The sequence below is a fragment of the Mchenga conophoros genome, linkage group LG7 (genome assembly GCF_057382185.1).
Source record: "Mchenga conophoros isolate Kocher_MC1m ecotype Shallow Benthic linkage group LG7, M_conophoros_male_GT1.1, whole genome shotgun sequence".
NCBI classification, from domain to species: Eukaryota; Metazoa; Chordata; class Actinopteri; order Cichliformes; family Cichlidae; genus Mchenga; species Mchenga conophoros.
The window spans coordinates 67,034,254-67,049,650 of NC_140532.1; the positions used below are offsets into that span (position 1 = coordinate 67,034,254).

Consider the following 15,397-nt stretch of genomic DNA (forward strand, 5'->3'; position numbering starts at 1 on the left):
TTCAGAATAATTTCCCACAAGCTCAAAGCCTTCGCAGGCTAAAGATGAGGTTAAAATGTGAATAAAGACATGAGACTGCCGTCACAGAGAGGGGAAATCCCTAATATGGTCAGAAGCTTTAAGGGCAGAGGAGAAAACATTTTAAAAAATCATAAAAAATAAAAATATGCAGCTGGAAATGAGCAGATTCAAACATTCAACACCAGGATAGGGTGGAAATTACAAATGACTTTAATTGCCCATCACATCACTTTGCCAGTGATTATTAGCTTAGTTGATAAAATACCACAAACTTAACTTAAAATTCTTGGTGGTTTACAGACAAAAGCTTTAATTTTTCATGTAAAATGTGAAGTTCGGGGACAGGACTTCAGTTTGTCGTCTTTTCAGCGTTCAAGAAAGAAATATTTAAAAACAAAAGTCTGCAGTGAAACGAACAAAACACCACCTGAGTGTACAATGAGCACGGTTTATATAAAAGCCATGCAGTAATCTGACTCACACGGTCACAGCGAGCGGCTCTTGCTGTGAATTTGACATTTTAAGAAAAATACAGAAACTCTGTGGGCGTGGTCAGTCCTCTTCCTCGGTGTCCAGCGGTCCTCGGTTTGCAGGGAGCGATGCTGTGATTCGCTGCCAGCGGTTTGGTGGCCAGATGATGTGAGAGGCCCGACCGTGAAGCAGCCCCACAGACACCTGGGAAAAAAACAGCATCACAACTTTTAACAAATGGTCAAATTAAACAAATTTTATTTGATCGTTTTACCACTTTCGAATTCCCTGCTATTGTTTTTAGCAGCCCTCCAGTTTTATCTGTCACACTTTACAGACCACCTAAAGACAGAAGTTTTAACAAACACACACTCAAAATCACTTTAACCTGCACATAGATAATCCTTCTGACCCTGCAGCAAAACGTTCTTCACTGTTTGGATTTTACCTGCACGTCACGCAGCCGACTCACAACAGAGGACACACTCTGGACCTGGTCATCACCCATGGGCTGTCCACAGCGTGTCCTCTGTTGTTGGCTTGGCTGTCTCTGACCACTACTGTGTGTTTATTAACATCACCGGTTTTATTCAGCGGGAGACCTCGGTGCGAACTGTGAGGAGGCGCTATCTAACCTCTGAAGTGGCTGCAAATTTTACCAGGTTTTAGACGAATGCCCCCCTGTGATTTTATTTTTAATCATTTTATCAGCAAACTGAAGAAAAGCCTTGACTCCGTTGCTCCACTCACCACCAACAAGATTAATGTAAAACGTGCATCACCCTGGAGAAACGAAGAAGTCAAAACGCTCAAAGAGATTGCAGGGCAGCAGAAAGGAGGTGGAGGAAAAATAAAAATGTAATTAAGCATCAAAATCAAAAACTTAAAATGTACAATAATACATTAAGGAACTCAAGAAATTCACACTTCGCCAAAATAATCAGTAATAACAAAAATAATCCCAAGGTCCTCTTTTCCACCATAGATCATTTATTTAACCCTGATTGTAACAGCTCCCAAAGAACCCCACAGACTCGCTCTGTGAGCAGTTTGCAGACCACTTCAGGGGAAACGTCAGCGCCATCAGATCTGATATTTTATCTAATCGTGATATGATTTTAAATACATCTGAGGGCTCGATTGTACCTGAGGAGACACTGGACAGCTTTGTCCTGGTTAATGCTGAGAACTTTCAGAAAGTTTTCTCCACAGTGAGACCCACCACATGTCTTTTAGATCCAATCCCCTCTTTACTTTTTAAAACACTTTATGGATTTTTTGAGGCTGAGCTTTTATACATGATGAATTGCTCTCTTCAGTTGGGTGTCTTCACTGCTGCCTTTAAAACGGCGGTGGTGAGGCCCCTTCTGAAGAAGAGCAGTTTGGATTGTAATGATTTTAATAACTACAGACCTGTATCCAACTTACCATTTTTAAGTAAAGTCTTAGAAAAACTTGTTTTTACTCAGATTACTGATTTTCTCAATGATAGACAGATCCTGGAGATATTCCAGTCTGGATTTAGGGTGACCCACAGCACAGAGACGGCTCTCCTAAAGGTTTTAAATGATCTTAGATGTAACTGGGACGCCCAAAAGCTCTCAGTCCTGGTGCTGCTGGATCTAAGCGCAGCCTTTGATACAGTAGACCACGCTGTTCTTTTAAACAGACTAAAACACATGGTGGGCCTCTCTGGTGCTGTACACAACTGGTTCACTTCCTGTCTCTCTGACAGATCTTTTATGGTGAGTATGGATACATGCTCCTCTAAGATCCATAAAATGACATGTGGTGTGCCTCAAGGGTCGGTTCTAGGCCCTGTACTTTTTAATTTGTATATGCTGCCTCTCGGCAGTGTCATCAGGAGGCATGGAGTGAACTTCCACAGTTACGCTGATGACACGCAGCTGTACATCTCTGTGTCTCCTGATGACACCAGACCAATGGATGCTCTTTTTAACTGTATTTTAGATATAAGATCTTGGATGGCAGAAAACTTTTTACAGCTTAACCAGGACAAAACTGAAGTTTTAATCGTCGGTCCTGAGGCTCAGAGAGAGAAACTCTTGTCTAAATTAGAGGCATTTTCACTATGTCCTTCGCTACAAGTGAAAAACCTGGGTGTTATTTTTGACTCTGAGCTTGGTTTTATCCCACATGTTAAACATGTGACCAAAATTGGATTTTATCATCTAAAAAATATAGCCAGAGTCCGCCCTATTCTCTCTCGGGCCAACACGGAGATGCTGATGCATGCTTTTATTACCAGTCGCATTGATTACTGCCCTGCTCTCTGGTCTTCCTAAGAAGAATATTTCACCTTTACAACTTTTGCAAAACTCGGCAGCTCGTGTGCTGACGAAGACCAGAGGGCGGTCATGTATCCATGACCGCTTATGTTAAGACCAGGACATGTCCTTCAACGCACATATTAAACAAATATGTAAGACTGCTTTCTTCCATTTGTGCAACATCTCTAAAATTAGAAATATCCTGTCTCAGAGTGACGCTGAAAAACTAGTTCATGCATTTATTACTTCCAGGCTGGACGACTGTAACTCATTATTATCAGGATGTCCAAAAAACTCCCTGAAAAGCCTTCAACTAATCCAAAATGCTGCAGCAAGAGTCCTGACAGGGACTAGAAAGAGAGAGCAGATTTCTCCTGTTTTGGCTTCCCTTCATTGGCTTCCTGTTAAATCCAGAATTCAAAATCCTGCTCCTCACATACAAGGTCTTAAATAATCAGGCCCCATCTTATCTTAATGACCTTGTAGTACCATATCACCCTATTAGAGCACTTCGCTCTCGCTCTGCAGGCCTACTTGTTGTTCCTAGAGTATTTAAAAGTAGAATGGGAGGCAGAGCCTTCAGTTTTCAGGCCCCTCTTCTGTGGAACCAGCTTCCAGCTTGGATTCAGGAGACAGACACTATCTCTACTTTCAAGATTAGGCTTCAAACTTTCCTTTTTGCTAAAGCATATAGTTAGGGCTGGACCAGGTGACCCTGAATCCTCCCTTAGTTATGCTTCAATAGACGTAGGCTGCCGGGGATTCCCATGATGCACTGGGTGTTTCCTTTCCAGTCACCTTTCTCACTCACTATGTGTTAACAGACCTCTCTGCATTGAATCATATCTGTTATTAACCTCTGTCTCTCTTCCACAGCATGTCTTTATCCTGTCTTCCTTCTCTCACCCCAACCAATCACAGCAGATGGCCCCGCCCCTCCCTGAGCCTGGTTCTGCCGGAGGTTTCTTCCTGTTAAAAGGGAGTTTTTCCTTCCCACTGTCGCCAAAGTGCTTGCTCATAGGGGGTCATATGATTGTTGGGTTTTTCTCTGTATCTATGAAGCGCCTTGAGGCGACTTTTGTTGTGATTTGGCGCTATATAAATAAAATTGAATTGAATTGAATTGAAGAGAGTGTGGGGAGTGAATTGGAGGGTGGGGTGGGCTGCTTTTAACCATGTAAAGCACTTTGTGCTACATTTCTGTGTGAAAAGTGCTTCATAAATAAAGACTGATTGATTGACAACAGAGAGCCGATTCAGAGAGCGAGAGCCATCCTGTCCTCAGGTACCACAGGTGTCCTAAAGTGAGCCTGTCATGGAAATCTCTTTGAGCATCGCTGACTGAAGCAGCTGTGGTGGAGCAGGAGGTTTGGGGGTGACAGAGGAACAGGTGGGCGGAGCAGACTGCAGTTTAGAGGGTGAGTAGCCTCATATACGGAGGTGGCTGCCTTCCTGTTTGTCCTAGCAGCAGGACAGCACAGAGGGCAGTGACCTGCAGACGTGGGTGGAGCCCTGCAGGATGGAGCGCGTGCGGTCAGGGTTAGCAGTCGAGTAGTCAGTTTTGCATAGCAGGGTGTCTGAGGATGTTTGTGGCAGCCATGGAGCAGGTCAACCTGTCATAACAGGTGATTCAGGGCTCCCTTTATAACCTGCTTTAGCAGGTCCAGCAGACCATCTGTTATTAAAGGGAACAAAGTGAACTGAGCACAGTTCAGGCTTTTCAGTTCTACAATCGATGGCTTTCTCTCTGTAATGCTCCACCGTCTTTGACTGACGTTGGGGGGAAAGTGCAGTTCGTGACAGCATGAGTCTTATAAAACCACAAAATCTGAAGAATTCAAAATGAAAAGATTATTGGGCAATGAAATGTGAACAGAAATAAGTAAAACACGGCTCCAGCTGCCTTTCTTTGCTCAAAAACCCTCCTCTAGTACACGTGTCAAGACCTGTCATCCAAAAATAGTTTTCTCATTGTTTATTCTCCAGTCACATCACGGAGCTGGAGGCCTCAGCAGCCAATGCTTGCTTCAGAGATGGATACCAGATCTGCAACCACAGTAAGTTGCCATTTTCAAAGTGCCCCATCAGAGCCAGTCTACTTTATGTTGCAAATGCATGCAATCATCATCTCATTGAATCTGATTGTGCTGACGGGGATAAAATGGCAACAACTGCAAATATGTTGCCGTCTACATACAGAGAAAGTGCAAAATGGTAAAGCTGCTCTGCAATCTTCCTTTTCTAAGGAATATAACCAGAATACAACCAGCCGAGTCAGCGTGTCACAGATGATGTCGACACTCTGACTCAGATTTACTGCAACACGTTGGTAAATCTGCAAACCTTCACCAACCTGAGAGTGACGGCGCTCCAACCGACCACGGTGGTTTGGAGAAAGGTCGCCTCCACCAGTACCGTCGCCTCGCCATTAAATTCGGTCACCCAGAGGTTGAGGGTGTTTCTGGGTGACCGCTTTGATTGTACTTGCAAACTCCAACAGCAAAAGATGTTTGAACTTGTTTAAATGTAGTCTTTGGTTGGGCTTAGTCACAACCACAGCTCAGTTATGCTGAATGTAAAAAAACTGAAGCCTTCTTTGAATCGAACACATCAGATGCTGACATCCAGAACCTGCAGGGACTGTTTGTGAAAGGCACCAATCCTCTGCTTCGATTTTGTTGAATATATTAAAGATACGTATCCAAGCAGCCTGAATTAACACGACGCCGTGGGTTGGTTTTCCTCTTTTTGAGTCACTGGTTGCCTTGGCAGTCTGAAATGAGCAAAAACTGATTTTTTCTGATTTTTGAAGTGACGTGCTTCTTATTTAGGTTTTCACAGGTTGACATTCAGCTTGAGGTGCAGAGACTTGCAGACATCAACGGCAGAGATAATTAAAACCGGCGCGCTGACAGCTGAAGATCCGTCCACTCACTGCTGTCCAGCATCGTCCTCGCCGCATCAATTAGATCTGCTTTGCATAAGGGCGAACGCACACACACCAGCAAATGTCATAAGCTTTTAATGATTCCTGTTATCTCTCAAAGCCAGCCTCTATATTTAAAACCATATATACATATGCGGCATTCATCTCCATCTCCAGAATAACCTTTAGAGAGCTCGCGCTCGGGCTGGAGGTGTTATGAGGAGTTGGTTTCAGAGAAAGAAAGCAACGTTTGATTTGACGCAGCAAATTCAACGCTACAGTCTGAGTAACAGGAAGGAAAAGAAACCTCCACCTCACAACAGCTGCGGGTCAAGCTCCAGTTTAATAACATGTGGTAATGAAACAGCTGATTAATATTCATCCGGCTGCAGATGACACTGAGCTGTTATCTGCTAAGGTGAGACAGTGAGGAATTACTAAATTACACACCTGAAAGCTGTGGAGGCAGAGAACCTCCAGGTCAGCACAGATTCATCTTTCTTTTAATCTCAGAAACACGAGGTTGGAAACTTCAAACAAAAACGTTTGTTTTGCACCTTCGCTCCACGATTTGGGTTTGAAGATTCCTTCAACTGGTGACAAAAATCAGGAAAAGTATCCACGCTGGCTTCTTTACGCCAAACATGGTTAAAACATGGCTGCCAAGGTGACACGTAGTTGTTCCTTCCTTTGCTTTATTGATGCTTTCTTTCTTTCGATGCTCTGTTTTTGGCTTATTTGGATATTTGGGGTTTTTTTGTTGATTATTGGATTAGCTTAATTTCTTGGATTCTTTATAACACGTTGCTTCCTTCTTTTCTTACACTGAGATTTTTAAGGCGACGATTGACAAAGACAAGCATGTAGGAGAAAGTGAACGTGCCTAATTTCAGGTTTTTCAGAACAGGAAAATTGAGTTTCTTGGAGGTTTTTCCTTTCAGGATATGTTTTTATTTTTTTAGCAGTTTCATGCTTTAGATGGTTTTTTGCTGCCCTCTGCTGTCCCATGACCACTAGCTGTGGTTAGACCAGCGGTCTCCAACCTTTTTTGCACCACGGACCGGTTTATGCCCGACAATATTTTCATGGACCGGCTTTTAAGGTGTCGCGGATAAATACAACATAATAACGATAAAAACAATAACAAAGTAACGCTGAAAACCGATAAAACCCCTGAAAACCATACATTTCACACCTGAGCCTCAACTCTCGCGGCCCGGTACCAAACGACTCACGGGTCCGAGGCCCGGGGGTTGGGGACCGCTGGTTTAGATGACCAGAGTCGGGTTGCTGGGCTCTGTCACTCCGAACCCTGCACAGCGGAGGTGGTTTACTGAACCTGATTCCTCCTGAATGGTTTGGGAGGAGGCTTCTTTGCAGAGTTGGTGTCATGGTCCTGGGCCATGTGGGCCCAGTATTCTCAGTTCCTTGTATTTTTGTATTTCGTTCCTTATTTGACTTCCCCTTATCCCCTGTGTGCCCCTCTATGTATCTGTGAGCCCTCATCTCCCCTCGTGTTTCATTTCCATGTTTCCCCAGCCCACTATGCCCGTGCTCTCTCTCTCTCCTCCTGTTTGAACCTCTGTACTTCCTGTTTTACTTTGACAGTCTCCCGTCAGTGTTGTTTACTCCTGCCATGTCTTGTTATGTTTATCTGTGTCAGCTGTGTTCCCATGTGTGGCCACTTCCCCTGATCATCCCTCTTGTGTATTTAGTCTCTGTGTTTCATGCAGTCTGTGTCACGTCGTCTGTGTTTCCACCCTCTATGTTTCCATGCCCGGTCTATTGCATTCTTAGTCATAGCTTTACCTTAGTTATTCCCAGTTTAGGTTTCCGTTTAGCCACGCTATCCCTGCTGTATTTGTATACCTTGTCATCAGCCACAATAAAAGGCTCGCTTTTGTTTAAAGTTCACTCCCATCTGCTCACCTGTGTTCGCACCTGGGTCCACCATACACACCACCGCACGGTCTGTCACAGCGGACCGTGACAGTTGGGAACACCTGAGTGACCCCTCCCGGGGAGACATCTGGAGATTTCTGCCTTGAATGCTGCTCCTCAAATGTTTTATGTGGGCAGAAAGTGGACGGGTTAACACTACTGTTTTTAATGAGCCCATTTTTCAATGACTACGACTCTGCTAGTGTTGCAGACAGATTTCAATGGTTTTGAAAACAGAAGAGGAGCTTTGATGGACGATGGTAGCAACAAGCATTCATCAGGTGCTGAACAGAATAATGAGCTCCGCCCAGGTGTTTCCAGGTACACGTCACATTACCGTGACTGAACAACAACGCTGGGCGAGAGACTCAAACGGTTCCTGAACGATGAGAATAAAAAACTTTACAGGTGGCCTGCGTGATGGATGCTCAGGGTTTCTTTAATGGTAACCATTAAAGAAACCATTAAAGTTATTGGTATAGTTTAGACTTTTGTAATTCATCCATAATTTTTTGCTTCACTTGTTTTGATTCTATTTTCTTGGATTTCTCTGTTTTGGTTTCACCTTTTAAAGGCGACCGCCCTAATAATTAACAGCTTTTGTGCTTCGTACTTTCCTACCTTCCTCCGTTGCCTCTACGGTTTGCTGTTTTCCTGATTTTGTCCATCGGGTCCTCCTTTGGGGTCTTCATTAGCCTTATTTTTAATTTCCTTGCTTGTTAGTCGAACATCTCTCAGGTTCTTTGTCTCTGTTGCGCCTTTGTTTTCTTTGTATTTTTCCGGATCGTTGGTCAGTGGCTTCCTTTTGCCGTTCAGCGGTCATGTGCCGAATTCCACGCTGCATCACTTAGTCCCGTAGTCTTTTCTTCTCGGCGCTCTCTCGGCTCATTACTTTCTCTGTTTGTGTCCACATCAGGATTGGCTTTTCAGCTCTGAGAGGAAGAAACCTCAGCATCTGGCTGACTCACCGTATTGATCAACACCCCCCCATCAACTCTCTGCAGATGAATTGCGGCCGTTTCATGCTTTGGGCTCAGTAGAAATCTTATTTATTGCACCTATAAACGCTTTAATAGGCCATACTTCCCACAGCGTGAGATCGACTGACATGAAAGCCTGACTCGTGTTGCATATGCATGAAAATCTCCTCGGTTTCACATTTTACAAAGTTCTGAAAACCAAACAAAGAAAGAACATTTTTAACTTAGCAACAAAAGAATGTGGAGGAAAAAGCTCCATACAGCGCTGCACTCGGACCATATAGTGTATATAGAGGTTGTGGGTGTTTTTCTCTGTTTTGTTTTGGACTATTTCTGATCGACCCGAAGGCTGACTGCATCATCTGCTGCACTGAAAGACTGTGAGGTGGGTGGCAGCGAGGACTGCCAGGCTGACTTTAAAAAGAACATTTTATTCAAATGAGACCTCCTCATTGGAGAGGATACATCCTGAATATAGTCAATTGATTTAGCTGTTCGAGTCTATTTCCTGTGGTATGAATATTTGGTAATAATATGAAACTGTCAGCACATTGTGTTTCATGATACAACACAGCTGAGGCTTCTGCTGCTGTGGCTTTGGCCATTTGGCAGCAATGAAAGGGTAATGTGATTTTAGGGACGAGAACGCCGGTGACGTCTGTCACGAGGGGCAGAAGCTGACGTGTGCTCTTCAACTCTGCAATGAAACATCTACTGACAAAGACCACTGCGCTCACACCACCTTTCTGAGCAGCAGAGAAACGTCTCCAGGCTGGAACAGGCCAGAGCTAGTCTGGAGCAACGACTGGATGTCATCCTTCTGTGCCATTAAGCAGTGACAGACAAATAGCTGTGAAAATGGTGACAGGTGTGGATGAAATAAACACAGGTTGATGTTGTTGTTGACTCTGACGTCAGCAGATTTCTTCAAACGTGCTGAAGAAAGAAAAAAACGGCCACAGCTTTGGACTCTGGGTCTGGCAGAAGCTCCAGTTTCACCCCAGCAAACGAGCAGAAGCATCACAAGCTGCAGAATAACGTGAAGCTACAAATATCTGTAAGATACCACAGCCTCACACCTTTCGCTCTTGTATTTGTCCGTGCAGTGACAGTGTTAGACGATTATATGTAAAAGAAAGTTTTCATGTGACAGTCGAGGGAAAGACTGAGTCCACCCCTGATTCAACAGCTTGTAGCAGCAATAACCTGCAGGGAGGATTTTCTCTGTGGCTTCGTCAGTCTCTCACATCACTGTGGAGGAGTTTTGGTCCACTCTTCTTCATATTCTTTTTCGCCTCATTGAGGTTTGCAGCATTCGTTCATGCACAGCTCTCTGAGCTCTGCAGCAGCTCCGTTCTTCTCTTCTTCGGTCGTTCTGTTGCAGACCTGCTGCTGTGCTGGGATCTTTGTCCTGTTGATGACCCGGTTTGGTCCAAGCTTCAGCTGTGGGACACACGGCCTCACACTGACTCTACAGAGGAGCTCATGGTCCACTCAGATCATCGTCCCTCCTCCACCGTGCTGACGGCTGTATGAGGTGTTTGTTTCCTCCAGACGTGCTGCTGTGCGTGATGGACGAACATCTCCACTGTGGTCTCGTCTGTTAAGATGCAGTTTTGGAAATATACACCATGCTGGTATGTTCTCCTTAGAGAGAAGACTCTTTCCCCTGAAGCCCTAAACAAGCCATACTTGTTCACTCTTTGCTAACCAGCTTTTGGATTTTTGGAGTTCTTCTGAGTTTTGCACGGTCTGACCTTGGGGTGAATTCTTTGGAACGTCCAGCGCCGTGAAGACTTGCAGCTGAATGTTTTCAATTTGTGAATAATCTCCCTTAGTATTTGTAGACGGCCTTATAATCCTTCCCAAGATCTTTGCTGACATCTTTCCTCCTTGGCTTGGTTCAAACTAGCAAAAGTGCCATAAGTAGTGGTGCTCACACCAACTGATGATCCTTTAATTAAGTGCATTTGTGCATTTAATAAGCAGCACCTGGCTGGTACTGACCTTTAATATTCTTAATTCCTATGGAAGCAGTAAGCGTGCCATTTACTGAGACTGAAAATTAATAAATACGCTGAACTCACTGTTTAGTATGTTTTACAGAACCATGGACCAGAACAATCCTAAGGCAGGGTTAGGGTTGATTTCAGCTCCTCTCTATCAGCCCATCCCAGCAGCCATGACATCTGGTCAGACCCCCTTCATAGCAAAGACGTCTAACAGGATGTCAGAGGCAGCAGTTTGTAAGAAGGAGCTGTAGTTTACACCTTCGTAGGAAATTCTCTGCAGATGATCATCATGTGAATCTAAATTACATTTAGCCACAGACTTCACACTGAAACAGCGGTCTTTAATGAAAAGTTGGAACTGAACGGGCGTTTGCTGGAAATACTGAAAGAAAACTCATAATCTGCAGAAGAGTGGTGTGGTCAGAAACATAATAGGAGAGAGGCACAGCATATTTAAAACTCAGCCTCTCTTTGTAGGGCAGAACAGGTGCCGGTCGTCTCAGGAACAAAGAGGCTCTGCAGAGCTGCTGCTCTATGTGCTCTGGGTTTGAGCTCAGAGGGGATTTCTGCTCAGCTCCTTGGATAGCTTTGCATCAGTGGGAGAGCAGGGCTTTCTGTCTGGCTCTGAATGTGCTGTCCATAGCAAACGACTACTTCTTTGCTGAAAAATTTATCCCGCTCCAACCAACAGGGGAAAAACTACAAATAGCGTGTAGAGAACAGGAGTCAATATCAGACTTTTAACACTCTTCCTGCCCTGGAGAGATGAGCCTGAAACGGCGTTAATGAAATCTTTATGTGTCTGTCAGGATGAACAAACCAGGTCTGCACAAACATCCTGCTTTGTTAACGTACTTGTCATCTCTGCCGACCACAACAAAACGCTGAAAGATGGCGCCGAAACAAGCCGTCACTCTGGCTTCCCTACGGACTCTGTGACGCTCGGCTCCAGTCAGGAGAGGACCCAGCTCGGATCGGGACAGGGCAGATGAAACCGGGCCCACAGTATGCAGTGCACGTAAAGGAAACATACTGGAGTTATTTATCCGTGGATTCTCCCAAAGCTCCATGTTCCTTCTTTACCGTTTCCCCCAAACAGTACAGTGTGCTGCAGTAATGCCTTGCTCACAGCTTCATTATTTCTCCTTCTGTTTAAGCCATAATAAAGCTTTACACCACATTTATGAACAAAGTGTGAATCTCGACTTTGACAGTGAGATTTTTGCGAGACTTTGGGTCCTCATTAGTCAGGTCTCCATGGCAACGCTGACGTGTGTGTGTGTCTATGAAAAATTTGTTTTCAGGTTCACGTCTGTCCATCAGCCTACTGGGTGAGGAGCTAAAACGCTGCAGAGGGATTTAAAAAACACCTAATTTTAAATAAACGATTGTAAAGGAATTAATTCATTATTAATTATATTAAAGAACATTTCAATCACAGGTTTAATCGAAGTCCAGATTTGGATCACGCTGAAACATTTTAAACTTGTAGTGTATGCAAGAACACACATATGGACACAAGTATGACGCAGCCTGCACACATCACACCTACAGGAGCTGCTCGACCGTCTCTGCACTCAGTGATGTCTCTGACACACTGTGCAACCAGGTAAAGATGGTGGTTGGTGTATAATTCGGTTTTTTGATGTTTGGGACTGACTGCAGGTAGCTTCAGTGATCAGTGCAGAGGTTTGCTGTCAGGAGGCAACCTTAGTCTAATCTGGAGGGATCATTCAAACAGACTGTTGAAGGTTTGCAGTTAATCAACATCCATTTTATAGAGTCAGACAGATTCCAACACGTAATCCACCAACGGTTTGGACCTGTGCAGGATATACTGGACAAAGGATGATGAAGATGGAGCTGCCAGCAAGGAGGAAAAGAGGAAGCCCTCAGAGGAGGTTCATAGATGCAGTGAAGGAGGCCGTGCAGAGGGTTGGAGTGATTGTGGTGAAATAGAAGTTAAGGAAGAAGAAGTCTCTATCAGGTCATCACAGCAGCTGCAGCATCATCTGCAAAGTCATGTGTTTTTATACTGATGAAGATTAAGAGACGTAACCCAATACTGTTTCCTTACTGTGTATCGCAGACTGACTGAAAACTCCTGAACATAGAAGTTGTTTCTACCAAAGGAGGGCATCAGTGTCACTGCAGTGGGATGAGTGCTTACCGGTCCAAAGCTGTTGCTGTCCAGACTGTGGCCGTGATGATCTCCCTCGATCCAGAAGTGACCATCTGGAACTCGAACATAGCGGTTCTTGTAGGCCAGAGTCCTGAAAAGATGGAAAATGAGAGAAACTTCTAAGAAAGCAAGAACTTTGTTTTCAGTCAGACGTTCATTATAAATTCATTTAATTTAATCGAGAAGACATTGTCGAGATGACCTGCTGAAGTTCACACCGAGCATCACAGTGGGAAAGAAAGAAAGCTGATGGAGGGAACTCTGAACTTGGCATGGTTGTTGGTGCCAGACAGATTGGTCTGACTGTTTCAGAAACTGCTGATCTGCTGGGATTTTCCCACAAACCCATCTTTAGTGTTTACAGAGATCGGACTGAAAACAAAAAATCCAGTGAGCCACAGTAATCCAGTAACGTGCCTTGCTAATGTCAGGGGTCAGAGGAGAGTGCCCAGATTGGTTCAAGCTGACAGAAAGGCAGCGGTAGGTCGAATAACGACCAAAGCCTGCAGAAGAGCATCTGTGAGTGCACAACATGTTGAACTTTGAGGCAGAAGTCCACACTGGGTGTCGCTGCTGCCAGCCTAAAGCTGCATTTCAGAGTCTCACCAGAACTGCAAAATAGAAAAGCATTGAAACATCTTTTGAGTCTCGATTTCTGCGGCGACATTCGGACGGTAGGATCAGAGTATGACGTGAACAACATGAAAGCATGGCTCCATCCCGCCTGTATCAGCAGTTCAGGCTGGCTGTGCACTGACTGCAGGAGAGTTTTTCCTGGGTCCCAACTGAGCATAATTTAAACTCCGCAGCCGACCTGAGTAATGTTTCTATGTCCATCTCTTTGTGACCACAGTGAACCATGATGGCTCCACTCATGCTGAGAGGACCACAATTAAACTCCTCAATTCAAACACAGAAATACAACAAAATCAAATGTCGCCATTTATATTCAGACTTCAGGCAGCATTACATTTAATGCAACACCAGCATTGGAAAATTATTACTGTTAAACTGCAGCGATGACAGCAACTACACCCATTTTTACTGATGCATGAAATAAATCAGGTTCCAAGTATTGATGGCAGTGATAATAAAAGAAAGAAATGTTCACCAGAATTATGATGGTTTTGTAATTTCCACTGTTTGTTTTCAGTTCAGTTTAGGGTCAGTTAGTTATTTCAGTTATATATTTATATTTTATCACACCCAGCTTTATTCTTTGATTTAACTTTGGATATCTATGACGACCCGACTCAAAAACAGAACTGACTAGGACTAGGAATGACTAGGAACAAAGCTAGCAGGCTAACTGTAGCCTGCATGATGTTATTTTTTTCAGTCACAATACAGTAAAAATATAATGACAACTACTCACAAGGCAACTATACAGGCTGCCTGGATGGAGGCAAGCTGTCCAACTTGGACTGACTGCAGTCACTCACACTTTCACACTTAAAGTTAATTTACTCTGAATCAGATGATGAGGTTGCAAACTTCAGCCTTTTCCTGTAGTTTTTTCCCAAAACTGACAAAAACAACAAGTGAACCAAGCAAGTCTCTTTAAACCAAATGAGAATGTTTAGTCCACTTATCCGCTCTTTAAGTCTGACGTCATTAGCCGTTTCTGGGTCCAAAGTCAAACGAACACTGCACCATCGCTGAGAGTTACATAATAAATAAAATGATCAGCATTCTGCTTTACCAGGTGTAACAATTAAGTTTAACATCCAGGCATCCATGAAAACAGGATTTATGAAGTTTAACAGAGTTAGAAGTTAGCGGAAGTTAGCTCGCTAGCTTCCACCTAAACATGATGCAGCATGTTCTGAGTGAGAGGTTTCTGAATAAATTCAAACGTACAGCTCTGCTATCACTTCCAACATAAATGAAGACAGAAAACTAAACAGCAGTGACGTTTGTAGGGTTACTGAAGTTTGGCTAGCTGGTATATAATGATGTGGTAAATGGACTGATTCTTACATGGCGCTTTTCTACTCTCCCAGAGTACTCAAAGTGCTGTATACACTCATTCACACTCATACAAGCACTTCTATATTCAAGTGCAATCTAACCAACATTCACACAACTTGGGGTTAGAAACTTGCCCAAGGATAATTTGGCATGCAGACTGGGGAAGCCAAGGATCGAACAACCAACCTTCCAATCAGTAGCTGATCTGCTACGTGATCGCTAGCGACACAGCTATGTTAGCATAAACACACTGAAGCCTGCAGGATGAACACCAACTTTTTTCCACTTATAAAAGTTAACGTGAGGGTTCCTGATGGTTAGAGACAAATGCAATCGCATGGCAGGATGCTGTAAACGGACCAAACTTCAGTCAGGAGAACAACTGAGATAATCCATCCACAATATGAGGTTAGTCATTCATATACTGCTGCATGGGCTGGAGTTACATCATAAGGGTTTAAAAACTGAGCTTTGAAATGAAGAGCGATGATAAAAACTGAGAGAAGCCGACAGTGACCACTGACTGTTTTGAGGGGCTTGTTCAGATTAAATAGAAAAAGATACAAAACATTAAAACATGTTAAAAACACAACAGCCTTAAT

The 15,397-nt window shown here is 43.9% G+C and overlaps 1 protein-coding gene across 3 annotated transcripts in view; it reads right to left on the reverse strand.

Annotated features, from left to right (window-relative positions):
• Positions 1-215: 215 nt before the first annotated feature.
• The window catches only part of immp2l (inner mitochondrial membrane peptidase subunit 2), a 199,879-nt gene continuing 184,697 nt past the window's right edge, over positions 216-15,397 (reverse strand). For all 3 annotated transcript variants that reach the window (XM_085280974.1, XM_085280976.1, XM_085280977.1), the window contains 2 exons: positions 12,813-12,915; positions 216-696 (listed from right to left, as the gene is read on the reverse strand). In XM_085280974.1, coding sequence (XP_085137100.1) covers positions 574-696; positions 12,813-12,915 — 226 coding nt within the window. In that variant the 3' untranslated portion in view covers positions 216-573. The remainder of the gene's footprint in view (positions 697-12,812; positions 12,916-15,397) is intronic.